Source organism: Pongo abelii, chromosome 20, assembly GCF_028885655.2.
Source record: "Pongo abelii isolate AG06213 chromosome 20, NHGRI_mPonAbe1-v2.0_pri, whole genome shotgun sequence".
Classification (NCBI taxonomy): domain Eukaryota; kingdom Metazoa; phylum Chordata; class Mammalia; order Primates; family Hominidae; genus Pongo; species Pongo abelii.
In genome coordinates this window covers 45,015,747-45,043,298 of record NC_072005.2, presented here as the reverse complement: position 1 = coordinate 45,043,298, position 27,552 = coordinate 45,015,747, and the positions used below count along the sequence as shown (strand labels likewise).

At 55.1% G+C, this 27,552-nt stretch overlaps 4 protein-coding genes across 16 annotated transcripts in view; 1 reads left to right on the top strand and 3 right to left on the bottom strand.

Annotated features, from left to right (window-relative positions):
* The first annotated feature begins 264 nt into the window (after nt 1-264).
* On the top strand, nt 265-25,185 carry PAF1 (PAF1 homolog, Paf1/RNA polymerase II complex component). 2 transcript variants are annotated; one of them, XM_063719119.1, is made up of 16 exons: nt 265-312; nt 1,487-1,523; nt 19,830-20,201; nt 20,732-20,761; nt 20,860-20,952; nt 21,264-21,385; nt 21,477-21,543; nt 21,640-21,741; nt 21,825-21,930; nt 22,008-22,076; nt 22,158-22,261; nt 22,347-22,463; nt 22,555-22,683; nt 24,232-24,337; nt 24,459-24,549; nt 24,628-25,185. In XM_063719119.1, exons 3-16 carry the CDS (start codon nt 20,155-20,157, stop codon nt 25,044-25,046), a joined length of 1,602 nt encoding a protein of 533 aa, XP_063575189.1. In that variant the 5' UTR covers nt 265-312; nt 1,487-1,523; nt 19,830-20,154; the 3' UTR covers nt 25,047-25,185.
* ZFP36 (ZFP36 ring finger protein) lies at nt 1,635-4,251 on the bottom strand. The gene is made up of 2 exons (XM_024236540.3): nt 4,112-4,251; nt 1,635-3,302 (listed from the first exon to the last, which is right to left on the bottom strand). Exons 1-2 carry the CDS (start codon nt 4,151-4,153, stop codon nt 2,346-2,348), a joined length of 999 nt encoding a protein of 332 aa, XP_024092308.1. The 5' UTR covers nt 4,154-4,251; the 3' UTR covers nt 1,635-2,345.
* MED29 (mediator complex subunit 29) lies at nt 10,454-19,658 on the bottom strand. Of its 2 annotated transcripts, none has more exons than XM_024236287.3 (4): nt 19,380-19,658; nt 18,510-18,568; nt 17,445-17,529; nt 10,454-13,503 (listed from the first exon to the last, which is right to left on the bottom strand). In XM_024236287.3, the coding sequence occupies exons 1-4, from the start codon at nt 19,656-19,658 to the stop codon at nt 13,273-13,275; spliced, it is 654 nt and encodes a 217-aa protein (XP_024092055.2). In that variant the 3' UTR covers nt 10,454-13,272.
* Nucleotides 25,186-25,335: 150 nt separating the features above from the next.
* Nucleotides 25,336-27,552, bottom strand: part of SAMD4B (sterile alpha motif domain containing 4B) — a 43,233-nt gene continuing 41,016 nt past the window's right edge. For 8 of the 11 annotated variants that reach the window (XM_054540391.2, XM_024237989.3, XM_054540394.2 and 5 more), the window contains one exon: nt 25,336-27,533. In XM_054540391.2, coding sequence (XP_054396366.1) covers nt 27,505-27,533 — 29 coding nt within the window. In that variant the 3' untranslated portion in view covers nt 25,336-27,504. The remainder of the gene's footprint in view (nt 27,534-27,552) is intronic. The other 3 variants (XM_054540397.2, XM_054540396.2, XM_054540398.2) reach the window with 1 other exon arrangement.

The window sequence follows — 27,552 nt, the reverse complement described above, 5'->3', positions numbered from 1 at the left end:
GTAGATGGTGAGAGGTGCCGTTTTCTTACATGGGGGATTTTTTGGGGAAGGGGCAGAGAATCAGATCTGGCTAAAGGAAGGACCAGAGATGTTGTTCTTTCAGTCTCCAAGGCTCTGTTTCTGCAAATGTCTCTTCACTGCTTGCTCTTGGTCTCTGCCCCTCTGCTGCCTTTGCATCTCACGGGTTCTGACTCCCTCTGCTGCCTTTGCATCTCACGGGTTCTGACTCCCTCTCGCCTGATCCTCTTCTATTTATTAGGGCCTGAGCCCTTTCCCACAAGGGAAGCAGTTTCCTGGAAGAGGAGACCAAAGGTCAGTGAGCAAGGGGAGAGGCCCAAGGAGGCCTGAGAGCAGGAGGGAGGCTTGAGGAGGGTAGAGAGGAGAGGAGGGAAAGGGGCTGTAGAGGGAGAGAGAAGAGGAGGAGGAGGAGGAGGAGGAGCAGGAGTAAGGCTGGGGGGAGGACGGGAAGAGGACAATGGGGAGTGGGAGGGCAAGGAAAGGGTGGAGAGGGAAGGAAGGACGGGAAAAAGGGAGAGAAGGGAGACGGGAAGGAGGAGAAAGGGGGTAAGAGACAGCAGGATGGGGAGGCTGGAAGTAGGGGGAGAGGAGTAATGAGGGAGGAGACAAATTGGAGGGGGGAGAGAAGAACAGAAGGCAAAGGGTGTAGGGCGGGGCAGGAGGTGCAGAGGAGGAAGTGAAAAAGAGGAGGAAGGGTGAGGGTAGGGAAAGGAGAGAAGAGGGAAGTGAGAGGGAGGAGGGAGGAGTGCGGGGCAAGGAGAAAGAAGAGGGGTCGCAGGGGGCGAAGGCTGGGCGGCAGGGCCGAGCCGCAGGCGCTGACGCAGGGCGGCTTCCGGGCGTAGGGCCCCGGGGTTGGTCCCGACACCGCTGGCCTTGTATGGTCTGAAGACGCGGCTCCCCCGGGGCCCCTCCTAGACGCGCGGCCCCTACCCACACGCCCTGGCCTCGCGGGGCCGACCCTGGTTGGTGTCCGAGGCCTCGGGCTTCCAAGGTTCGGAAATGCCAAGACCCGGTAATTCCCGGGCTCCGGGGTCCCGGGTGGCCAGAAATCTGCAACTCCGAGCCACCAGGGGTCTAGAGTCTAAAGCGCTAGGGGACGCAACCTGAGACTCCGAAATGTTGAGATCCTAGCCTCTTGAGACCCTAAAACCCGCTTCCCCAACATCCAGAAGGTGTCGAAGCCCCCCCGGAACCCCTAGTCCCGAAACGGGTTCCGCTACCCCAGGCTGCCCCGCCCGGGGCCCGCCCCCGCTCGCTCTGGGCGCGCGCCCCAGCACATTCCGTCCTCCCCACCCGGCCCCTCCCGCCTCCCGCGGCCCCGTGGGGACGGAAACATCCCGTCCCCGACCGCACCCGCCCGAGAGCTGGGTCAAGGAGCCCGGCAGGACGGGAGCGCGGCGCCCCCAACGCCCGGGAACTGGCTCCCCCGGTTCCCATCTGGTGACTTCACCTGGTCCCACCCTTTCAGGTGAACTGCCAGGCCCGGTGACGTCACTTCCTGCCAGGTAAGCGCCGCGGGGCTCGGAGAAGCAGAGTTGACTGCATCCAGCTTCCAAAAAGTCACCGCCTCCCTCCCCATTCCTGTCTCTAGACCACGAAGAAGCCAGGATCCCAGCTTACACTCAGATTGTTTATTTAAAAATGCCCCAAAACACAAAAATAGACTTTTAAGGTAACAATATATATTACTAAATATATTATAGTCTACTTATAATAATTATACCGTCGTTTTCAATATTACAAAAAAAGAGGAAGAAAAATACAAGGGAAGCAGACGACCCAATATATATAAATACTATAAAATCATATTAGAATAAATAAAGTCGTCATAAATAAAGGGCCCATTGATTTATGGGTGGGGTTTGGCAACGGCTTTGGCTACTTGCTTTTGGAGGGTAATTTGAGCACCAGGATTCCCCCTCAGGAGAGGTTCCAGTTACCAGGAGACACTGGAACCTCAGGTCTATAAAAACTGGAGGGGCAGTGAAGGCCTATTATTCACAGCACGTAAGATTCTAGGAGACAGATTTGGGCAGGGAAGACGTGGGGGAGAGGGTTCATTGCCTCCCTTAAATATGCTACATTTTTTTTTTTCCCAAGAACCTCAGAAGACACTCCATCCCCCACCATCATGAATACTGAGCTTGCACACTTGGGGACCTGCCCCAGCGTGAGGTCAGGGGAGTGGGTTAATGCATTCTGGAAAAGGGGGTTACTTGATTACTGTCCTCCAAGTCCCCACAGCCTTGGGGTCCATGCAGAGACCACAGTGCAAGAGACGTGGCTCCCCGCTGAGATCCAGCTGATCTGACCGGGCAGTCACTTTGTCACTCAGAAACAGAGATGCGATTGAAGATGGGGAGTCGCCGGGGGGCTGCCACGGGCTGGGGTGGTGCAAAAACTCCCGCCTCGAAGACAGGAGAGTCAGAGCCCCCCAGGCTGCTGCCGCTGCTGGCGTATTCATCAGGGTCGGATCCCAGGGACTGTACAGAGGGGGTCCGAACCAGGCCACCCAAGGGGCCCCAGACGCTGATAGGAGTGGCCCTTCGGCAGGAGGGGCAACAGACTGGGGTGGGGTCTCTTCGAGCCAGGGGTGTACCAGGGGCAGCAGAGAAGGCAGAGGGTGACAGTGGAAGGTCCCCAGGTGGTGGTGGGGAGCTGGAGGGCGAGAAGGAGCTGGAGGACAGGGAAGGGCCGGCCAGGCCTGGTGGTGGTGGTGAGGTCCGGCGGCCAGAGGGCAGGCCGGAGAAGCTGATGCTCTGGCGAAGCACAGGAGGGTGGCCCGGGGCCGCCAGGTCTTCGCTGGGATTGTGGATGAAGTGGCAGCGAGAGCCGTAGGGGCAGCGGCCCTGGAGGTAGAACTTGTGGCAGAGTTCCGTCTTGTATTTGGGGTGGCGATTGGCCTGGCGCAGCTCGCCCAGGCCATGGGCAAACTGGCACTTGGCCCCGTAGCGGCAGCGCCCACTCTCTGAGAAAGTCCGACATAGCTCAGTCTTGTAGCGCGAGGGGGTGGTGGAGGTCGCAGTGGGCGAAGTGGGTGAGGGTGACAGCTCGGGGCCCAGGCGGGGAGCCAGCGGTGCGAAGCCAGGAGGTGGGGGCACCCAGCCACAGCTGCGGCCCTCCACTAGGCTGGTGGAGCGGCCAGGCAGGCGGGAGGTGACCCCAGACGGGCTGGAGTCGGAGGGGCTCAGGCTCCAGGGTCCCGAGGAGCCCCAGCCTGGGCTGGACTCAGTCCCTCCATGGTCGGATGGCACGGGCACGTCAGGGCTCAGCGACAGCAGGCTCTGCGGAAATGGGTCGGTTAAGGTACCTGAAAATGCAGGGTGACGCCCCACCCCAGCTGCAGGAAACTAGAGCTTGCCAGGCCGGTTTGTGGGCTCCCTGCCTGAGCCCCACCCGCCCGCAGAAACCCCTGGGTTTCGGATGCCAGGAACCCAGATTTGGAGGTTCTGAGTTTACCCACGACCGAGGCCTTATCCCGAGGAACCCAGGAATCCCGGCTTCCCCGGCTGGACCAAGAGGGGGCCCCCGAAGTCAGGGCGCACCACTGTTTCCCAATTTTGGATCTCTTGTCCTCCCCGGATATGACCCACGCGTCGGCATCTCCAGTTTCACAACTGGAGGAACCGGGCAAAGTTGACCCGGGAGTCCGGATTGCTTCGGTTTTAGGGTTCTCAGAGAACTACGGTCAGGGACTGGAGAGACAGAAGTCGGATCCCCCCACCCTGAGACTTCAGCCCCAGAGACGCCTCCGCGCAAAACCACGCCCTCAGCAACGACTAGGGGTGAGCCAGGTATGGGGGCCACTTCCGCCTCCAGGCAGCCTCGGTCTGAGAAAAGTTCTCCTACTTTCCACTTGCATGGGCCGCCCCACCCATGTTTGAGCGAAGAGCCGGGTGTCGCGGGCTCCATTTTCACCTCCAAATCACCAAGCTAGTCTGAGCGGGAGGCAGGGGCCCCAGGCTGGAGGGCGCGGCGCCAGGGAACCCCAGTTGGAGAAGGGAGGCAAGCGTCCCGGGCTGGAGTTTGCGGCGCTAGAGAGCTGGGGAGTCAGGCATACAGGTACCGGGGATGCCGTGCGGCGGGGACTCACCTCGTAGATGGCAGTCAGATCCATGGTGTAGCGGTTGGCCATGAAGGGGGTCGGCCGAGAGTGGGAGCGCTGAAGTCAGGCTGAGGCTGGCACCGAGAGCCGGCTACTTATAGGAAACTGCAAGCACGGGGCGGGGCCGGGGCCGGGGGTGGGGCCGGGGGCGGGGGCGGGGCAGGAGGGGCGCTTCCCGGACGCGCGCCCCCGGCGCAGCCCGGCTGGCCCTGGACTGGTTCCCTTCCCCCCGGCCCTGGGCCAGGACGCGCCTGAGCTTGGCCGGTGGACAGCCGCGACCGGGCGGGGAATGCGTGGGGAAGGGGTGGGGGTGGGGATGGGGGGACGCCTGCCCAGTTTTCAAAGCTGGAGACTGAGGCTTGTAGAAGGAAACTGGGGCGGAGGTGGGGGCAGGGCCCCAGGGGCAATTGACAAGAGCAGAAGCCCGATGGGGGTGCGCGTGCGACACAGACGGACGGGGGCGGGGAGAGACGCAGAGGGGTACAGACAGGCAGGGAGAAAAACATCGAGAGAGACGCACACACCGAGAGACATAGAGAGAGAGAGAGACAGGGTGAGGAGGGGAGGGAAGACGGGGAGACAGAGACAGTCCCAGAGACAGATTCAGAGGGAGAAGAGGGTTGGGAGGATCACAAAAAGAAACAGAAAGGTGCTGAGCGCAGTGGCTCACGCCTGTGATCCCAGCACTTTTTGTGTTTTTCTTTCTTCTCTTTTTCTTTCTTTTTTTTTTTTTTTGAAAGACAGGCTTTCCCTATGTTGCCCAGGCTAATCTCCAGCTCCGGGGCTCAAGCGATCCTCCCACCTCCGCCTCCCAAAGAGCTGGAATTACAGGTGTGAGCCACCAAGCCCGGCCAATCCCAGTACTTTCAGAGGGTGAGGCAGGTGGATTACCTGAGATCAGGAGTTCAAGATCAGCCTGGGCAACAGTGAGATCCCATGTCTACAAAAAATACTATTTAAAAAAAAAAAAAGAAAAAGAAACTGGACAAAAAGGAGAAAGACTGTGAGAAACAAGCACTTAACGGAAAGAAATCTGCAGAGCAAAGTGCCAAGAAAGAGCCAGCAGGCCTTGGAGGGGAATTCTCTGAAAACTGCCTGCCTTGTGTGGTCTCACTCCTAAACAGCCCAGACAGATAAGGAGACCTGGACTGCTCTCCCTCTCCCCACTTGCTGGGGTTGGGTGGGTGAGTGAGTGGGCTGGGGTCCAGGATACCTGGCAAGGCTGAAAAGGGGCCTCCTTTCACAATTCACAGGGCGGCTCTAGCCCCCTCACTCTCAGGCAGATGATCTCTTCTAGGCTGAGTTGAGAACTCACCTGGGCTGAGTTCTAAGTACTTTACGCACATAAATCCTAATGCCAGGTGGTATGCCCATTTAAGGCAGGAGGAAACCAAAGTGAAGTTACTCTCCTGCCCGGCTCACACCTGTAGTCCTAGCACTTTGGGCGCCCAAGGCAGGCAGATCACTAGAGCTCGGAGTTTGAGACTAGCCTGGGCAACATGGCGAATCCCCATTTCTACAAAAAATACAAAAATTAGCTGAGTGTGGTGGCACACACCCTGTGGTCCCGCTACTGGGGGGCAGGGAGGGAGCAGGCTGGGGTGGGAGAGTCGCTTGAACTCAGGAGGCGGAGATGGAGATCGGGCGACTGGGCCACAGAGCGAGACTCCCTCTCAGGGGGAAAAATAAAGTTACTCTCCTAGTTCGAGCTAGCAAATGGCAGAGGCCTCATACTAGGGTCTGAAATTATGTCGAGGTTTGCTCTCTGAGAAAACTCAAGATTGGCAAGGTGGAGGTCTTTCACTATAACGGATGGTTGCATTGATTGAAAGCTGTTTTAAACTTCCAAAAAAAAAAAAAAAAAAAGGTCATCCTCAGTTGATGGCTGGATGGGTCTCTTATAGTGGGGTGTGCCTTCAGACTACATTTTCCTTTTTTTTTTTTTTTTTTTGAGACGGAGTCTCGCTCTTTCGCCCAGGCTGGAGTGCAATGGCGCGATCTCGGGTCACTGCAAGCTCCGCCTCCCGGGTTCACGTATTCTCCTGCCTCAGCCTCCAGAGTAGCTGGGACTACAGGTGCCCACCACCACGCCTGGCTAATTTTTTTGTATTTTTAGTAGAGACGGGGTTTCACCGTGTTAGCCAGGATGGTCTCGATCTCCTGACCTCCGTGATCAGCCCGCCTCGGCCTCCCAAAGTGCTTGGGATTACAGGTGTGAGCCACCAAGCCGGCCCGGCCTCCTTTTTTTTTTCTTTTTTGAGATGGAGTTTCGTTTTTGTTGCCCAGGCTGGAGTGCAATGGCGCGGTCTCAGCTCACTGCAACCTCTGCCTCCCGGGTTCGCGTGCTTCTCCTGCCTCAGCCTCCCAAGTAGTTGGGATTACAGGCGCCGGCCACCACGCCCAGCTAATTTTTGTATTTTTAGTAGAGACAGGGGTTTCACCATGTTAGTCAGGCTGGTCACGAACTCCTGACCTCAGGTGATCCACCTGCCTCGGCCTCTTAAAGTGCTGGGATTACAGGTGTGAGCCACCGCACCCCGCCCAGACTACATTTTCAAGGATCATTCCCCACACTGGCACATTTTTTGTTATCAAAGGGTCGCCCTAGATGAAAACCCTCTTAAGATCTAGGAAGACTATTTTTTAAGGGGTGCTGGAGAGCTGGATGCCCTGAGTGAAAATGTGGGGGTAGAAATCATTGCCACAGTGCACAGTTACAATGGTGGAAAGTTCATTCTTGCAGGCTGCGGGCTTGTATTAAGGTGGGGAGATTCTGCCAGGCTCCATGTCGACCTGCTCCGTCCGAGAGCGGCGGGGGGGAATCCCTGGTGCGGCGCTTGCTGAGGGGCCTTCCCGGGCCGGTCTCGTGAGCTGGGCGGGCCGCGGGCTGCTCTGGCACGGTTGTGGCCTCCTGCTCGCCCGTGACTCACTCGCAAGGGGCGGGGGAGTGGGGGCTTCCTGGAAGCCGTGACGAGGAGGTTCAGCCCGGACACTCGGGTTCCTCTCCTGTAACCAGGGCTCCCGTCTCCTGTAAACAGAGCCTTGAGGACAACGGGGAAAAAGGGGGGAGGAGGGGGACCTGGGACCCGCCTCTAGGCCGAGCTCCAAATCCTTACGCAGCTTATAGGATTGAGGCGCGGAAAGGGGGGTTGGGGGCATCCTTGGGTTCGCGGAGGCCGGCTCAGCTCGGGCTGCGATCAATCCTGGAGGAGGGATTCCAGTTTCTACTCCCTGGAGACCGGGAGCATTTCCCATCCCTGAGTCAGGCTGTCCCCCTCGTCTCTCCCATCTGCTGAGTCATCGGCCCCAAGAGTCAGGACTTTTGGGATAGGGCCACTCTCAAAGGAGGGGGATGCTTTGCTCGCAGAAGGACTGGTCCTCCACCTCCGCAAACCCACAGACCTGGGGGACCCAGGAGCCAAGGCCTCAGTCCCTCCTCCCTCGCAGTAACCCAGGGGCCTGGGTCCCCAGCCCCTCCTCCCCCAGACCCAGGAGTCCAGGCCCCCAGCACCCCCCTCCCTCGGATCCAGACCCCCAGCCCCTCCTCCCTCGGAACCAGGGGTCCAGGCCCCCAGCTCCTCCTCCCTCAGATCCAGGGGTCCAGGCCCCTAACTCCTCCTCCCTCAGACCCAGGGGTCCAGGCCCCCAGCTCCTCCTCCCTCAGATCCAGGGGTCCAGGCCCCTAACTCCTCCTCCCTCAGACCCAGGGGTCCAGGCCCCCATCTCCTCCTCCCTCAGATCCAGCGGTTCAGGCCCCGAACCCCTCCTCCCTCAGACCCGGGAGACCCCCAGCCTGTCCTCCCTCAGATCCAGGAGACCAGGCCCTCAGCCCTCCCCTCAGGTCTCGGGCGTCCAGGCCAGGAGGAAGTTCATGGCAGGACTCCTCCCTGCTCCCCACGTAGCCAGCGGGAAAATCCGCGGCCCCAGCGGCGGCCGGGAATCCCCTCTGGAATGACGGTGGGGAAGGGGATGGCCGGGGTCCCCCCGCGGGGCGCTGGGGCCAGTCCTGGGCGGGCGGGGAAAGAAGGAAAGGGGCGGAAACCAGAGAGGCTAAAAATACAGCCAACACTTCCGGCCTAGGGGGAGGGGAGCGGAGAGCAGAGTTTCCAGAAAAACAAGCGGGGACGGGAAACGCGGGGGTGTGAGAGCCGGCCGAGTGCGCGGGCGAGCTGGGGATCGTGTACCCGCGGCACGTGTGCTCGCGCCGTGTGTGCGCCTGGCGTGATTGCCTGGGCCTGAGCGGGCGTGGCCAAGGGCGGGGCTGGCCGTGTGTACCCTGGCCTGCGACTGCGTGGGCGGCCGGCCTGGGCTAGCCGGCGTGTGTACCAGGTTGTGTGAACAGTATGTGTGCTTGCGGGTGCAAAGGTGTGCGCCTTGGCATCTGGGGCTGCGAGAACCTGTGTGCCTGGGTATGCAGTGGGGGAAGGTGAGGGACACGAGTGTGCCCAGTTTCCTGTGAGAAGGCTGTGTGCATACAATCCCGCATGACTTGGCTGTGTGAATCAATGTGTGAAACCGCCTGTGTGATCGACTGTACCGTGTGTACTTTGGCCATCTCTGGGTGTGGGGTGGATGCTCTGTTGTAACTGTACTGCAATTTGTCTCTGAGGCGGCATTCTTAAGAACATGAGATTTTCATCCCCACCTGCATATCTGTGCGTAGCTCTGAGCCACTGTGGGATCTGCAGTGACTGTGTGTGTGTAACTCCGCGCAGGTGCCTGGGTGAGGGAATGACTCTGCCCTCCCCTGTGACTGAGGCTCTGTGCACACACAACTTTGTGTGTGTTTGTTGCTTTGAGACAGGGTCTCACTCTGTTGTCCAGGCTGGAGTGCAGCCGCACGATCTCGGCTCACTGCGGCCTCGACCTCCCAGGCTGAATCGATCCTTTCACTTCAGCCTCCCAGGTAGCTAGGACTAAAGGCACGTGCCACCACACCCGGCACACACATTTGAAGCTGTCAGCATCTGTGACTCTGCAGCTGTGGCCGTGTGCAAGGCCTTTGTGGCTCAGTGTGCGTAGTCCCTGAGTGTGTGAATAGTGTTCACATATGTCCACATCCTTTGTCGTGGGTGTCTGAGACTGCATGTGCAGATCACAGCAGGCCGGCGTCTGAATGCGGTTCCTGTGGCCCGAGTCACAAGGCAGTGAAACCGATGAACTTTGGTTTCTGACGTCTACAGCCCGCGTGATGGGGAGAGTAGCTGGCGAGCTCCCCCCTCCATGTCACTGTTCTTGTGTCGGCCTCTGTGGGCAGAGCAGACGTGCAGACATGAGCACCTGAGAAGCTGGGGCAGCGCCGATGAGGCTGCTTCTGATAGTGCTGGGCTAAGGACAGGGCTGAGTCAGCCTGTGATGGGCAAAGTCTGCGATGGGGTGAGAGATAGCTTATCAGGTAAAGTGGTGGTTTGAGGGTTGTTTGTGTATTCATGTGGCTGGGTTGCTCCCTGAAAGTATCTGTTTGTGGGGCTGTCAATGGGATGGGGTCCCTGGGGGCACCATGACTGTAGGGTGGTGGGTTAGCTCTGCAGTGGGGCAGGCATGCTGTGTGCTGGAGTCCCCACGGTCTTTGTGGTGGCTGTGCACCTCACGTACACCTCCCTGGAGCATGCAGTGTGCACCAGACTGTGTAATCTCCCTCTGGGTTTAGTTATCTAGCAAAGCCAAGTCCTCACCAAGGCCCTCTGTGACCTGTCTGGATTTCCTCTCCTATCCCTGCTCCCTCATTGTGCCCAAGCCTCCTTTTTATGTGTTCCATAAACCCCAGCACATTCCTGTTCCAGGTCCCTGGCACTTGCAGTTCCCTCTGTCTGGAGCACTCTTGCCTGGATGTGTGGATGTCCCCAAGCTTATTCCCTCTCCTTCGGGGCTGCTCTAATATCGCCTTCTCAGTGAGGCCTTCCTTGACCTCTGTCAAGGATTAAAAAAAAAAATTAAAAGGCCCACCGCAGTGGCTCGTGCCTGTGCCTGTAATCCCAGCACTTTGAGAGACCAAGGCGGGCAGATCACTTGAGGTCAGAAGCTCAAGACCAGCCTGGCTAACATGGTGAAACCCCGTCTCTACTAAAAATACAAAAATTAGCCGGGTGTAGTGATGCACGCCTGTAATCCCAGCTAGTTGGGAGGCTGAGGCAGGAGAATCACGTGAACCCAGGAGGCGGAGGTTGCAGTGAGCCGAGATGGCGTCACTGCACTCCAGCCTGGGCGACAGAGTGAGACTGGTCTCAAACATATATAAACAAGAATAAGAAAACCCTTGTCATCTATTTAATAATAAATACATGGAACATATATAAACCATAACGAATGCTCACGAAACCACAATCCAACTTAAGTTCTCAAACTTTTAATGTTTTTCAATAAAGTAACACAATTCTCCATATGCAGATGTTACATTTCATGTGTTAGATTTGCTCCTAAGTATGATTTTTTAATTATACATTTCCATTTTTTGATCTTCAACTTAATTACACTTAAAAAAAATGAGTATTTTGCTTGTGTAAACACCTCCACTTCTTTTTTTTAAAAAAACAAGAGTCTCCATTAACCAAGCTGGAGTGCAGTGGTGCGATCACAGCTCACTGCAGCTTCGACCTCTCAAGCTCAAGGCATCCTCCCACGTCTCAGCCTCCGAGTACCTGGGAACCTGGGCACGCACCACCACACCTGGCTAATTTTTGAATTTTTTGCAGATAAGGGCTTTTGCTATGTTGCCCGGACTGGTCTTGAATTCCTGGGCTCAAGCCATCTGCCTGCCTGCACCTCCCAAAGTGATGGGATTACAGGCCTGGGCCACTGTGCCTGGCTCCAACATCTCCACTTCTGATCTCATTTTTCTGTTTTCTCACCATCTGATATATTTTACTTCTGTCACATTTACTGTCTCTCACTAGAATATCAGCTCCACAAATACAGGCCTTGGGCACAAGATACCCAATGTGTTTGCTGAGTGCAACTTCATGGTGCCCACCTCCGCCCTGTGCCTGGTAAATGTGCATCCATCACCCCACCACCCACTGAGCGCCTCTGTGGCCTCCCTGGGTGTGGTTTTAAGCATTGGTAGGCCCTGTATCATGGGTGCTGGGCTATCAGGCCCCCCACCTGTGTGTGATGTTGTGTTGAAACCACCTGGGAGGGCCGGCAGTCCCTCAGTCTTGTGTGTGTGCTCATGGACCAACATCTCCACCACTGCTGGTGGGCTCTGTTGGGGAAAGGGTTAGTTGTTTTCAGTTGTATGCAAGATAACTGCCTCATGTTGGGTGAGACTATGACTATGTTATCATACTTACTTGGAGATTAAGTGTGGTTAAGGAGATGTGTGAGGGTGCCCAGGTGACAAGGACTAAATGGTCAGTTTTTTATTTTTTTGAGACAGAGTCTTGCCCTGTCGCCCAGGCTGGAGTGCAATGGTGCGATCTTGGCACACTGCAACCTCTGCCTCCCAGGTTCAAACGATTCTCCTGCCTCAGCCTCCCAAGTAGCTGGGACTACAGGCACGTGCCACCACACCTGGCTAATTTTTTGTATTTTTAGTAGAGTTGGGGTTTCACCGTGTTGGCCAGGCTGGTCTCGAACTCCTGACCTTGTGATCCGCCCGCCTCAGGCTCCCAAAGTGTTGGGATTACAGGCGTGAGCCACTGCCCCCGGCCCAGTGGTCAGTTTTATGTGTCAACTTGGACGGGCTACAGTCCCAGTTATTCAAACACTCATCTAGCTGTTGCCATGGAAGTGTTTTGTAGATGTGATTAAAGTCCATAATCAGTTGACTTTAGATAAGGGAGATTATCCTACAAAATCGGGGGATTGGGTAAAAAACTGATTCAATTAGATAAATGGGCAAAACTGAGGCTTCCCTGAAGGAGAAATTCCTCCTAGGGACAGCGCTTCAGCCTTCCTTCTTGCCCTACATGCTCGGGCACTTCAAGGAAGAATAAGGGGAGGAATTTCCTGGGACACACAGCTGGCCATTTCCCAGTTTTCCAGTGTGGGGACTTGGGCTCAGCGTGAATCACAGAGGTATCCATGGTCCTAGGGTTTCCTTGCAGACGTGGGGTCCAAGACAGGAGGCCACGGAGTGGGAATGTGGGAACCATGGCACAGAAGATACTGGGTGGGGCAGTTCTCCAACCAGGCTGAGTCACTTGAGGCTTTCACACCCCAACATCTGAGCCTGGGCTGGTAGCTCCGCCCTGCACTTGCTCAGGCCTGAAGGCCGAGGCTGAGCTTCCTGAAGCTTCCAGGGAAGCGGGGAGTCTGAGGAGGCACTCCCTCCTTGAAGCCCCCTCCCCAGTGCCTGCTTCCCGGAGCTGGGGCTCAGGCGCCTGGGTTCTTCCCCAGGACTGATGATTCACCCCAGCTGGGGCCTTTTCACTTCTCCTTTGGGGCTAAAAATACTGGGACCCAGGCATCCAACTGGGCCAGCCTTGCCACAGATTGCACAACGCCCCTCACTCAAGTTCCGCTGACGCAGGCTTGGGTGGGGGCCTGAGTTGCTCCCTGCTCAGACCTGTGGAGCTCAGAGCCTGGGCCCCTCCACTGCTCCTCTCCTAGGCCAAGGACCCTGGGGTCTGGGCTGACATGTGAGCCGCTGGGGGACTCTGGGCTTGGCTGTGGCCCCTGGAAATGAAGTCCCTTCCCTTAGCCCCAGATAACCCAGGGGTGCTGGCCCCCTGCATAGACACAGAGTCTCAGTTAGGAGCTGGGGATAAAAGACAGCTAAAGGGGACTAAGAGAGAGAGAGGTCAGGGTGAGAGACATAGGACCATGGGGAGAAACACATTTACAGGAACAGAGAAACAAGGACAAAAAGAGACAGGATGAGAGAGACACAACTGTAATAGAGACACAGAGGAGTGGCACACAGAGACCACCTCCCAGCTGGAGACAGTCAGGAAGGACTGAGGGAGAGGGGACAGCCAGGGCTCCACACCCAGGCAAGAATGGGGGAGGGCCTGTGGAACAGAGAGGTCATCAACACACACAGTCCAAAGTCTACCCGAGGCTAGGAGGGGGAGCAGGAAGAAGGGGCAGGGACGCAGGGGCCCGGCCTGTGAGCTCCCTGTTGGCCTCTGCTGCCCCCTGCTGGCTCCCGCCGCGGTGCTCAGGCAGGAAAAGAGAGGAGGCTGCTGTGTTTAGGCCCAGGACGCTCTTCATTCCCTTTGCACACTACCCACCAACCACTGCCTGCCCCACTCCCTGTCCCCCACTTCACAGAGTGCCCCCAGGGCCAGCAGGTGGTGCAGGCGTCTTGCCTGTGACCTTGTTGGCACAGTCCAGCAGGGCGGTGTGAATGTCCTTGGCACAGGAAATCTGGGCTTTGATGACCGCCAGGTACTGTGGGTAGGGGAGGCTGTCAGGCTGCACTGCGTCGGGCTTGGTGGCTGTGGGCACCAGCGTTGGAGAGTGCTTGGCACTGTCACAACTCTGTGACAGGCACTCATGCGCCAGGCGCTGCGGACAGGCAGGCAAGGGGACAGCATCAGCTCCACCCCAGGTCAGTCTACCCCACCCCAAGGGCCAGCTGGGGGTTGTTGGCTTTGCCTCTGGATTTCCCAGTTCTTAGAGTCAGAGGTTGGCCCTGCCAGTCATTTGCTGGGGAACCTGGGGGCATGGCGGCTACTCTTCTCTGAGCCTCAGTTTCCTCCTTTGGAAAACGGGTTTAATAACCATCTCTTCTTACCTCATAAGGTGAGAACAGTGAGAGCAGGTGTGTGAGACACAGGCACGGGTCCTGGCACACCGTTTAAAGGGCCAAGAAATGTTAGCTACTATCATTGTTACTGCTCTGGCTCCAGGCCTGTTGTTGGCAGTGGCACCTCACCCCTGGTTTTCCGCCTGCTTCTCTGGCTGCTCTAGGTACTAATTTCTTTCTTTCTTTTTTTTTTTTTTTGAGATGGAGTTTCGGTTTTGTTGCTCAAGCTGGAGTGCAATGGCACAATCTCAGCTCACTGCAACCTCCGCCTCCCGGGTTCAAGTGATCCTCCTGCCTCAGCCTCCCAAGTAGCTGAGATTACAGGCACCCGCCACCACGCCCGGCTAATTTTTTTGTATTTTTAGTAGCGACAAGGTTTCACCACATTGGCCAGGCTGGTCTCAAACTCATGACCTCAGGTGACCGACCCGCCTCAGCCTCCCAAAGTGCTGGAATTACAGGCATAAGCCACCGTGCCCGGCCTTTTTTTTTTTTTCTTTTGAGATGGAATCTCGCTCTGTCGCCTAGGCTGGAGTGCAGTAGCACGATCTGATCTTGGCTCACTGCAACCTCTGCCTCCTGGGTTCAAGTGATTCTTCTGCCTCAGCCTCCAGAGGAGCTGGCACTTCAGGTGCATGCCACCAAGCCCGGCTAATTTTTGTATTCTTAGTAGAGACGGGATTTCACCATATTGGCCAGGCTGGTCTCGAACTCCTGACCTCGTGATCTACCCGCCTTGGCCTCCCAAAGTGTTGGGATTACAGGCATGAGCCACTGTGCCCGGCCCCTTTTTTTTTTGGAGACAGTCTCGCTGTTACCCAGGCTGGAGTGCAGTGGCGCCATCTTGGTTCACTGCAACCTCCACCTCCCGGGTTCAAGAGATTCTCGTCTCATCCAAGTAGCTGGGATTTCAGGTGCACGCCACCATGCCTGGCTAATTTTTGTATTTTTAGTAGAGACAGGGTTTTGCCATGTTGGCCAGGCTGGTCTTGAACTCCTGACCTTGTGATCTGCCCGCCTCAGCCTCCCAAAGTGCTGGAGTTACAGGCATAAGCCACCGTGCCTGACCAGCTCTAGGTACTTCTTACACTACCTAAGACATAAGTGCAGCCATTCCTAGGCTCTGTCTTCTCTCACTGTTCAAGCCCTCCCAGGGCTGTCACACCCACACACACCACTCAGTTTCCACCTCTGCACTGATGGCGCCCACACTGTCGCCAGCCTCCCCCTGACATTTGTAGGGCCTTTGTACTCCCCAAAACTGCTTCTCCTAGGTCCCTGTTTCAGGGACAGTCCTCCATTCATTTTTTTTTTTTTTGAAATGGAGTCTCGCTCTGTCGCCCAGGCTGGAGTGCAGTGGCGTGATCTCGGCTCACTGCAAGCTCTGCCTCCCGGGTTCATGCCATTCTCCTGCCTCAGCCTCCCTAGTAGCTGGGACTACAGGCGCCCGCCACCACGCCCAGCTAATTTTTGTATTTTTAGTAGAGATGGGGTTTCATCGTGTTAGCCAGGATGGTCTCGATCTCCTGACCTTGTGATCTGCCCGCCTCAGCCTCCCAAAATGCTGGGATTACAGGCGTGAACCACCGGGCCCAGCGACAGTCCTCCATTCTAAACCAGAGTCCTGGGCCTCATCCTAGAAACTTTATCTCCTTCCAGCACACCAGTCCTGTGGCCCGTATACAAAACCCTGCACACGAAGCCTCTCAAGTTCCCCCAGTCTTCCCCATTTCCTCATGGCCCCACCCTGGTGGAGCCCAGTCCAGGCATCCTTGGATCCTGCCATGGCTGCGCCCTTGGGCTCCTGCCTCCAGTCTCGGCCCCTTGAACCCTGCCCTCATTTGCCAGCCAGAGGTGTATTTCTAAAAAGCAGATAGGTCCATGTTCTTCCCTGCTTGAAACCCTCCATGCTTCCCCAGTGCCCTTAGGATTATATTCAAAATCCAACAAGCTCCTATGCCTACCACACCTCAGCCAGAATGAATTACTTGATGTTCCTAAAACAGATTTAAAGCAAATGTTATTCCCTCTGGTTGGAACATGGTTCTGACACTACCAAACTTCTCAACTTCTCACTTTTCCTTCAAAACCCAGGCCAGGCCAGGCACAGTGGTCTGTAATCCCAGCACTTGGGAGGCTGAGGTGGGTGAATTGCTTGACTCCAGGAGTTCAAGACTGGCCTGGGCAACATGGCAAAACCCCGTCTCTACAAAAAATACAAAAATTAGCCAGGCATGGCAGTGCATGCCTGTAGTCCCAGCTACTTGGGAGGCTGAGGTGGGAGGATCACTTCAGCCCAGTAAGTAGAGGCTGCAGTGAGCCGAGACTGTGCCACTGCAGTCCAGCCCGGGCGACAGAGTGAGACTCTGACTTGGGGGGGGGGAAAAAAAAAAAAAAAAGCCGGGTGTGGTAGCTCACGCCTGTAATCCCAGCACTTTGGGAGGCTGAGGTGGGTGGATCACAAGGTCAAGAGATCAAGACCATCCTGGCCAACATGGTGAAACCCCATCTCTACTAAAAATACAAAAATTTGCTGGGCGTGGTGGTGCGTGCCTGTAGTCCCAGCTACTCAGGAGGCTGAGGCAAGAGAATTGCTTGAACCTGGGAGGCCGAGGTTGCAGTGAGTTGAAGTCGCGCCGCTGCACCCTAGCCTGGCGACAGAGTGAGACTCTGTCTCAAAAAAAAAAAAAAAAAAAAAAAGGCCGGGTGCAGTGGCTCATGCCTGTAATCCTAGCACTTTAGGAGACTGAGGCAGGTGGATCACTTGGGGCCAGGAGTTCAAGACCAGCCTGGCCAAAATGGTGAAACCCCATCTCTACTAAAAATACAAAAATTAGCCAGGCGTGGTAGTGTGCGCCTATAGTCCCAGTTACTTGGGAGGCTGAGGCACCAGAATTGCTTGAAACCGGGAGGAGGAGATTGCAGTGAGCCTAGATCGTGCCACTGCACTCCAGTCTGGGTGACGGTGAGACTGTCTTCCCCCTCACCCCCCGGCCAAAAAAACCAGTCCAAAATAATGATGATACTACAGTACACATTTGCCATATGCCTGGTATCATATTAAGTAGTTTACATGCATAATCTAAGTTTTCCTGGAAACTCCATTTTCCTAAGGAGGAATCCAGAGGTCAGAGATAGAGATTGATGGTGCATCTGACTCCAGAGGCTGTATTCTTAATCACTTATCCTCCTCTCAACTCTTGCCTCTCTTCTCTTCTTTGTTTCAGACTTGGTCAGATGTGCTCTCTAGCAGTAGCCTTCCCTAAGCCACTCTCTCCCTATCCCCACCCTGGGCTTCCACACTGAGATTTCTCCATCCCAGCCCTGATCCCTCTGCCTGTGTGCCTCCTCAATCATAACCCTAACCACTCTGGCCTAGGCTTCTCCCATCACAGCACTGACCACTCTGAGCTGTCACTGTTTAGGGGTGTGCTTATTATTCCACTCAACTGAAAGCTCTCCGAGGGCAAGGATCAGAGCAACCCTGTGTCCTCAGTGTTGGTGGAAGCACAGGTCTGGCCCACAGGAGGTCCCCAGTTGAGTGTGAGTTGACTGACTGACTGAGGGTTTCTGAAGACCCCGGAGACTGGGACACGGCTGTCGTTACCCCGTGTCCAGAAGGCTTCTTACCAGGCAGAGCTCCAGCTGGTCACAGAGTGCGTAGAACTCTTCCAGGCACTTGTCAAAGCGCTGTATGGGTCCATCACTGCTCTTTCTACAGACAAGGAAAAAAGGATGTCTGAAGAATTGATTTCTAATCTCTGGGACACCAGTATCTACCCAACCAAGTGTCCATCAGGAAACCAGGTACGGGTCCAGGAGATCTGAAGTAGTGGCTGAAAACCGGAGGGGTTCAAAAAAAAAAGAAAAGGAGGCTGGGCACGGTGGCTCATGCCTGTAATCCCAGCTCTCTGGGAGTCCGAGGCGAGCAGATCACCTGAGGTCAGGAGTTCGAGACCAGCCTGGACAACATGGTGAAACCCCATCTCTACTAAAAATACAAAAATTAGCCAGATGTGCTGGCACACGCCTGGAGTCCCAGCTACTTGGGAGGCTGAGGCAGGAGAATCGTTTGAACCCGGGAGGCAGAGGTTGCAGTGAGCCGAGACTGCACCACTGCACTCCAGCCTGGGCGACAGAGCGAGAGTCTCAAAAGAAAAAAAAAGGAAAAGGCTGGGCGTGATGGTTCATGCCTGTCATCCCAGCACTTTGGGAGGCCAAGGTGGAAGGACTGTTTGAACCCAGGAGTTTGAGATCAGCCTGGACAACATGGCAAGACCCTGTCTCTACAAAACAACAAAAATAAAATAAAATAAAATAGGAGGAGTGATTCGTGAGGCTGAGGGGATGGCTAGAGGCCAGGAGTTTGAGACCAGCCTGGGCAACATAGCAAGACTCCGCCTCTATAAAAAAATCTTACAAATTAGCCAAGCATCTGTAGTCTGTAGCCATGTCTGTAGTCCTGGCTACTTGGGAGGCCGAGGCAAGAGGATCTCCTAACTCAGGTGTTCAAGGCTGCAATGAGCCAAGATCGTGCCACTGTAGTCCAGCCTGGGTGACAGAGGGAGACCCTGTCTCACAAAAAAAAAAAAAGTAAATATAGAAGGTGAGGTGGGCGGGGAGCAGGAGAAGGAAAGATGAATTTCAAAGACTGGGGAGGCAATAGAATATCCTGGGAAAGGGGGCTGCACTCACTGTCCATTGTCGATGTTAGTGTTCTGAATCAAGTTTTGGGCTGCAACCTTCATCAAGGTCTAGTCAAAACAAAAACAAAACACGTGGGAAATGGAAAAACAAAAGGGAATACCTCTGGCAGATCTACACTGTTCCTTAAGATCACTCAATCTCAGGTTTTCTTTTCAACTGGCACCTTCCCTCCTGACTTTCCAAAGTAATATTTGTTTCCATTCCTATAGCTGTCACCAGTCCATCCTCCCAGAGGCCCACTCTCACCTGAGCTTTTCGCCAATAACCTAAGGGTCCTCCCTCACCTATCAATCAAGGGCAGAATCTCCGTATAAGCCAGTACTCTCCTCAGGCTTTAACGACCAGAGCCCAGTTTCTCCTCTAAACAACCCCTCACTCAAGCTCTGGCCAGGCCCAGCCTCAGCATCAGCGCTGATCCCATCTCTGCCGAGCTTCGCTTAGGTCTCGCAGAAAACAACAGTTTTTTTTTTTTTTACGGAGTCTCCCTCTGTTGCCCAGGCTGGAGTGCAATGGCACGATGTCGGCTCACTGCAACCTCCGCCTCCTGGGTTCAAGCGATTCTCCTGCCTCAGCCTCCCGAGTAGCTGTAATTACAGGCGCGCGCCACCATGCCCGGCTAATTTTTGTATTTTTAGTACAGACGGCGTTTCACCAGGCTGGTCTTGGAACTCCTGACCTCAAGTGATCCGCCCGCCTCGGCCTCCCAAAGTGCTGGGAACACAAGCGTGCGCCAGCCAGGCCAAAACAGCAGGTTCTACTCCTCTTTCTGCTTAGCGCTCTCTCCGACTAACCTGGCCCTCGGCCTGCCCCTCTAGACTACTAAATCCAGTTTGCTTCTCGCTGCTTAAGGCCAGTCACCTGTAGACTCTCCTTCAGTTGCGGGATGAGCATCTTATAGCGCTGCACAGGATCGAAGTCCTGTTGCTGTTGCTGCAGGAGGCCGCTCTGGGCAGGGCCCACCAGTTGTGCTGGCGGTTGCGGCTGCTGCTGGGTACCCGGGCCGCCAGCCGAACTAGGACCCGATACACCAGCAGCTGAGGAAGCCGCTGAAGCTTGCTGCTGGGATGCAGCCATCTTCCTCGCGTAGACCGCCGGAAGTGCGTCACAACTGCGTCTCTCCCCGTTGCTTTTCAGCATCCCTATTTCTAGTCCCCGTTTGCTAGTTAGTCCCGCCTCCCAGGCAATTAAGCCAATGGAGGGGAAGGAGGTGCCCTAACGTTACGTCACTCTCAAATCCAGGGTCCAGACTGAGATATCTTTTCACCAATCACAGAAGCACCTCTCTCCCTCGCTCCGCCCTTCACCCAGACGCTCGCCAATCCGTGTGTGGTTCCGATCCGGACTTCATTTCCCCGAAGGCGTCGCGGCCTGAGGAGACCCGTTGGGTCCTCAGCGTCTTGGCGGCAGTTGGTGGAACCGGAGCTTCGAGTCCGTCCCCGGTGCTGCCTGCGCGTTCACCTGAGTCTCGCTGGAGCTCTTCTCGCCCGCCCACCTCATCTCAACCCACTTTCCGCGGGGAGCGGCACCAAGCTGGGCCTTCCTCGGATCAGGCGTCCCCTGAAGTCGCCACGCCCCTCTGCGTCCCCCTTCGGTCCCGCTAGGACCCCGTCCGGGCTGCCGTCGCCTCGTCGCTATGGCGCCCACCATCCAGACCCAGGCCCAGCGGGAGGATGGCCACAGGTAGGCGCCACGCTTTTCTGTTGCAGCAAGGCGGGGGATCGGGAGAGGGTTTCTGCTGAACAACGTCACCAGCCCCCAGGTCTGCCCGTGACGTCATGAAGCGCTCACCTTTGACGAAGGGGGCGGGTTCCTTCTGAGATTCAGGTGTTCCCCTCCTCCCCGCCGTGCAGTTCAGGGATTAAGCTTTTGGAGACTCCCTCCAGAAGGGATCCCTCCAGTCAAGCGTTTGGATACCCCTCTTCCAAAGACGATTGAGTACATGGTTCTTTATTAAAGCACTTGAAGCCATCCCCTGCAAAAGGGATTGAGCACTTGGCCTTGTTCATTAACGCTTTTGGGGGCATTTCTTCCTAAATAAATTGAACATTTGTCTTCCTCCATTAAAGCATTTGGACACCCCCCTACCCCACCACCAAAAGAAACCAGCATTTGTCACCCCTCCTTCTACCTTTTGAAAGGTTGGAGAAGGCTTTTTCATTCTCCTGTCAATCCCGTCCTCTCCACCTATCACTTTCTTTCTTCTCCACTAGGCCCAATTCCCACCGGACTCTGCCTGAGAGGTGAGCCCCACTGTGCTTTCCCAGGAGCGGTGGGGCAGTGGGGCTGGGAGCAGAGGTGAGGCAGCGGGGGCCCACTTTTGAGCCACTAATGTTCCTAGGTCTGGAGTGGTCTGCCGAGTCAAGTACTGCAATAGCCTCCCTGATATCCCCTTCGACCCCAAGTTCATCACCTACCCGTTCGACCAGAACAGGTGAGACTAAGGAATGGGAAAACTACTCAGGTGTGAGTTCCTTGAAGGCAGGGACTGCTTGTTTCGTTGGCTGGTGTCTGCTCAGGGCCTAGCACAGTACCTACCCTAGCACATAGTAGTAGCTGCTCAATTGTTTGTTAATGGAGCAAGCAGTGTCCAAGTCCCTTCCCACTGGGGAGCCAGCTTTCAGACTCCGCCATGGGGGACACTTCATTCTGAGTTCCTCCCCAGAGAAGCTCCGCCTCTGGGAAGCAGGGCTGTGAGGGGTGAAGCTGGAATCCAGACACCACAATAGGTGTTTCCTCACCCAGGTTCGTCCAGTACAAAGCCACTTCCTTGGAGAAACAGCACAAACATGACCTCCTGACTGAGCCAGACCTGGGGGTCACCATCGATCTCATCAATCCTGACACCTACCGCATCGACCCCAATGGTGTGTGGGGACAGGGAGGGTCTGCTCTAGGTCAGCAAAGGCCCAGGCCTGGGCCTCCCTCATGGTCCTCCTGCCCCCTGCTCTCCTCTAGTTCTTCTAGATCCAGCTGATGAGAAACTTTTGGAAGAGGAGATTCAGGCCCCCACCAGCTCCAAGAGGTGAGTGGGTAGCAAATGGTTACTGGAGACTGGCTCAGGTGGGCCCTACAAGCAGGAGGGCGGTGGGGTCCTGAGGTACCTGATTTCCTACCCCAGATCCCAGCAGCACGCGAAGGTGGTGCCATGGATGCGAAAGACAGAGTACATCTCCACTGAGTTCAACCGTTATGGCATCTCCAATGAGAAGCCTGAGGTCAAGTAAGTTACTAACAGGAAGAGAGGGAAGGTGGAGATATCAGGTGTGTCCAGTGGCCCCTAAGGGCCTTTTTCTTCATTCCTAGGATTGGGGTTTCTGTGAAGCAGCAGTTTACCGAGGAAGAAATATACAAAGACAGGGACAGCCAGATCACAGCCATTGAGAAGACTTTTGAGGATGCCCAGAAATCAGTAATTGAGGGACTGGGATGGGGAGAGGCAAGGGTGTGGCTGCAGAGCTCCTCCTCACCCTGTTTTTGTCCCACCAGATCTCCCAGCATTACAGCAAACCCCGAGTCACACCGGTGGAGGTCATGCCTGTTTTCCCAGACTTTAAGGTCAGGCCCAAGGTGGGAGGTAGAAAGAGACAGCCTATTTGTGCCTGTTCCCATCTAACCCCAGTGCCTCCATCTCCTTAGATGTGGATCAATCCATGTGCTCAGGTGATCTTTGACTCAGACCCAGCCCCCAAGGACACGAGTGGCGCAGCTGCGTTGGAGATGATGTCTCAGGCCATGATTAGGTAGGTGGTCCTGCTGTCCACCTTGGCCTGCTCCTTGCTACCTCTTGTCCTCACACTTCATTGCTACTCCTTTTCCCCCAACCAGGGGCATGATGGATGAGGAAGGGAACCAGTTTGTGGCCTATTTCCTGCCTGTAGAAGAGACGTTGAAGAAACGAAAGCGGGACCAGGAGGAGGAGATGGACTATGCACCAGATGATGTGTGCGTGGGTTGGGGTTAAGTTTTGGGGATTGGGAAGTTTGGGGATTGGGATAGGGAGGAAACGGGGCTGAAGCTGTGCCCTCATCCTCAGGTATGACTACAAAATTGCTCGGGAGTACAACTGGAATGTGAAGAACAAAGCTAGCAAGGGCTATGAGGAAAACTACTTCTTCATCTTCCGAGAGGGTGACGGGGTTTACTACAACGAGTTGGAAACCAGGTACTCAGCACACTCCTATCTGATTAGCCTGGATCTGTGCTTCTTAAGACCCTGGGGCATGTAAGAGCCACCTTGAAGGTCATTTGTACCTAAGAATTTGTCACATGCATTGGTAAACAAGAGCAGCAGATGTCTGGTCATGCACATGAGCTGGACTTGGTTCTAACAGGAGGAGCCAGAAAAAAAACTTTTTTTTTTTTTTTGAGATGGAGTCTCGCTCTGTTGCCCAGGCCAGAGTGCAGTGGTGTGATCTCAGCCCACTGCAACCTCTGCCTCCTCGGTTCAAGTGATTCTCCTGCCTCAGCCTCCTGAGTAGCTGGGATCACAGGCGTGTGCCAGCATGGCCAGCTAATTTTTTTGTATTTTTAGTAGAGATGGGGTTTCACCATGCTGGCCAGGCTGGTCTTGAACTCCTGACCTCAGGTGATCTGCCCACCTCGGCCTCCCAAAGTGCTGGGATTACAGGTGTGAGCCACCGCGCCCAGCCAGAAAGAAAATCTTAATGCAGGAGACATTTAGAGCTTTTGTGCAGCGTAGAGGGCCAAGTTTCCCAGTATTAGTAACAGACTTCATGTGAAAGTAAACATTGCCAAAGTATGGAGTAATATATAAAATTAGCATGAATGTTTTAAATGAAATGCTTAATACCCACGTTCAAAAATGTGACTCCAAAACTCTTCCCTTATGGCTCAAAGTTTACTGCTATGCCAGTACCTCTGGTGTAGAGTTGGGAAGTCTTGAGTTTCTGTTTAAAGCAGAGATTACAAGAACTGACCCCATAGGCCAGGCAGGAAATGTAAAAGAGCAGTGGCTGGTAGCATCTGAGTGACCTGGAGTTCTGGGCAACCATGGAGGGCACTATTCACTTCCAGCCCACTGTTGCTATGCTGTGGGGCCAGAAATTCCTATCTTCCAAAAGCCCCAGATCCAAATGATTTGGTATCTCCTGGTTTCTCAAAGTGTTGGTAACTAATTCACATATACAGTAATGCACTGCATGTTTCAGTCAACAATGGACTGCTTATGGTGGTCCCTTAAGATAGAATACCATATCTTTACTGTACCTTTTCTATGTTTAGATACACAAATACTTACTATTGTGTTACAATTGCCTGCAGTATTCAGTACAGTCACATGCTGTACAACTTTGTAGCCTAGGAGCAATAGGCTACAACATTACAGCCTAGGTATGTAGTAGGCTATACTATGTACGTTTGTATAAGTGTACTGTATGATGTTCACATGATGTATATCTCAGAATGTGTCCCTGTTAAATGGCCCATGCCCGTATTTATGTAAATACACCGTATAACACACACACACACAGTGTAGAGCAACCAAACTGGTGCCATGGGAGCCATCCTTCCTTTCCCCTGCCCTCAATACCTTGAGCTTAGCTGCCCTTATTCAATCTGTATTTATTCCCATTTACTCTAAGTATTGATGGGGAACCAAGTCAGACCAGACCCCTCACTAGGGGGCGGGGAAGTGGGAGGTGTGTCTTTAACTGCATCTTCCACTTCTCTCCCCCAAATTCACCCCCTGCAGGGTCCGCCTTAGTAAGCGCCGGGCCAAGGCTGGGGTTCAGTCAGGCACCAACGCCCTGCTTGTGGTCAAACATCGGGACATGAATGAGAAGGAATTGGAAGCTCAGGTAACAAGCACCACTGGCCCAGGGCACCCATGGCAGGGAGGGTGGTGGTTGTAGGTGAGGAGGGGGACAAAAACCCAACAGAACACCCTCCTTCCCCTCATTCCAATCTTGCTGCTTCCAGGAGGCACGGAAGGCCCAGCTAGAAAACCACGAACCGGAGGAGGAAGAAGAAGAGGAGATGGAGACAGAAGAGAAAGAAGCTGGGGGCTCAGGTAAATCTGGACAGGCCAGACTCTGGGAACCCCGGGAGGGTGGAAAAGTGGGTCTCATCTCTCTCCACTCCCTTCCAGATGAGGAGCAGGAGAAGGGCAGCAGCAGTGAGAAGGAGGGCAGTGAAGATGAGCGCTCAGGCAGTGAGAGTGAACGGGAGGAAGGTGACAGGGACGAGGCCAGTGACAAGAGTGGCAGTGGTGAGGACGAGAGCAGCGAGGATGAGGCCCGGGCTGCCCGTGACAAAGAGGAGATCTTTGGCAGTGATGCTGATTCTGAGGACGATGCCGACTCTGATGATGAGGACAGAGGACAGGCCCAAGGTGGCAGTGACAATGATTCGGACAGCGGCAGCAATGGGGGTGGCCAGCGGAGCCGGAGCCACAGCCGCAGCCGCAGCGCCAGTCCCTTCCCCAGTGGCAGCGAGCACTCGGCCCAGGAGGATGGCAGTGAAGCTGCAGCTTCTGATTCCAGTGAAGCTGATAGTGACAGTGACTGAGTCCCAAGGCATTCAGGGCTGCTTCAGACACCATTATTGTGAGCAGGAAGGCACTTTTCTAGTGGTCTGTTTGTGAGCCTTTCACTTGTTTGTTCCCCACCCCCAAACATTTGCTGTTAATAAAGTCAACTTCTCTTTACTTCCCCTCCCAGCCCCTATGATGTCATTCAGCCCAGCACATACCTCCCCCACCCCCAGGTGCTCAAGGATCTTGGCTTGAGGCTTAGAAACACAGGCCAGAGGCAGGGCCAATGGTTTCCCACAAAATGTAGCACAACGAAGGTCAGAATTCGTTTTTTTTTTTTTTTTTTTTTTTCCAAAATAAGCCCAGACCATTAAACAAGTGAAACTCCAACAAATAAGTCTTCTCCAACAGCGAGAAAAACTGTACAGTTACTCAAAGCTGATTCTGCCAGTGGGGCCGGGGACAGAAGTGGGTAGGGAGGGCGAAATCATGGAGGAGGGCCTGGGGAGGAGGCTGGAGCAGGAGAGGGTCAGGGTCCTGCCCATCAGAGTGGGGCCGCCTGCGTCCTGCACACTCTGCTGTCAGGTGGGGTGGGGGGCAGCTCTTGCCTCCCTGTGTGTGTGAGACGGTGTCCCTCACCACCTCCCAGTGCCAGGCACAGTCAGCTCACCCTGATGGAGAGTGAACAAGACAGGACAGGCTGGGGAGAGGGGAGGGTCCCATGAGAGGGACACCCTGCTGATTCCAAGCGAGGTGGCCCGTCCATCCCACTTCCTGCAGCTAGTGGGAGGGGACTGGAGAAGCCCTGGGAGATTGAGGGGATGAGCAAAGGCACAGAAACATGGAGGGCCGGGGTGGGGGACTTGCATAGGTTGATGAGTGTGCAAGAGGTACATAAATAAACCTGACACCCCACCCAGCCCGGCACTGGGAGAGGAAGTGGGGACCCAGAGCCAGGTTCCCAGGGCCACCCTACCCCCTGGCTTCTTCCCCCTCCCTGGGCTCAGAGCAGAGGGAGGTCCACAGACCAGGAGGGCGGGGGCAAGAAGGTCTGGGGAATGGGGTGATAGTGCAGGGAGGGTGGTGGTTTTAAAATTTTTTTTTTTGGTTTTTTTGTTTTTTTCCCAACATTTTGTATCTTTAATAACATACACAATGGTTACCAGCCATATTCATAACAAAAGTTATTCATAAAATGTATCTAAAAATAACGTTTTTTTTCCTTTTCGGTGTGAAAAGCTTGAGAATGTCCCAGTGGGGAAGGTGGGTTGAGGGGGAGGAGGGCGTTGAAGAGGGAGACCCTGGCTTCCCCGCAGTCTGAACCCCCAAATCCCCTCCCTCCACCTGGGCCCCAACACAACCCCTCATTAGGAATAGGGACCAGACAGTCTGTCAGACTCTGGGGCTGGGACGAATCTCTGGGTTATGATATAGTGTTCCACTTAAGTGAGGTCATGACATAATGCGGGGAGGAGAAAGGCTGAAAGAAAAGGGAGGGGCTTAGGGAAAAACCCAAAAACCAAACAATCCCCTTTCCCTTATTCCTGACTCCCAAGTCTCACCAACCAGACCTGGGAGCGGAGAAGGGTGTGTGTTCGTGGGGAAGGGGACGTTAAGGCAACAGACTTCCTGACCTCACTGGCCACCCTGGCTGCCCACCTCCAATCTCTTCATCTGGGGAGCCAGGGCTGGAGGAAAATGGGTTAGAGCTTGGGGGGCTGGAGGAGGGGGCTCTGCCCTCTCCCCTCATAAAGTTCAGGCTCCCCCTGCCACTGTCTTGGCTGAGAGAGAGACCTGGGGATTCTAAAAATGAGAGGAAATGATCAGAGAAAAACCGTTAAGAACTATATAAATATGTATCTTAAATAGGCCTAAGAAATTAATCATAGAGAACCTCTGGTGAACAGGGCCAGGGGAGGTGAGAGAGAGGAAGGTGGCTCCTGTCCTTGGAGAATGTGGGGAATGGTGAAGGGGAAGCAGGGAGAGGAGAGAGAGCTTCCTCTCCTTGCTCCCCTTCCTTCTCCCCAGCTCCTCTCAATAACATTCTGGAGGGCAGGTTCTCTGCCCTGCGCATCACCCCAAATGTCAAATGTTTCTGAGCAGGCTCCACAAGGTAGTGGTCAGTTTGTCTCTGGGGAGTCTGCTCCCTTGGGGAGAGGCAGGTGGTCAGCGGTCTGGAGGAGGCAGGGGTGGGATGGGACCAGGTGGGGATGAGGAAGGAAAGGAGAGAGGCAGGCAGTCTGGCCAGTCCCTGCCCCCTTTATCCTGGCTGCCCCCAACTCCCTGGGCCTCAGCAGAGATCCCTCGACGGGCCTGGGAGTGAGCAAGGCATGTGCCAATGTTAAACAAAAGTTAAGAGGATGAAAGAGTAGAAAAATATTAGAATATATAGCTGAGCCAGCCCACCCTCTCGCTGTCGCGGAGAAGCCCGTTGGGGGTTGGCCCCCGCCCGCCGCCCAGGGAGCCTATAGGTGCGCTGGGCTGTGGGTCCCGTCAGATGGTGGAGGTTTTGTCTGTCCCATCTGTGGTAAGAAAGGGAGG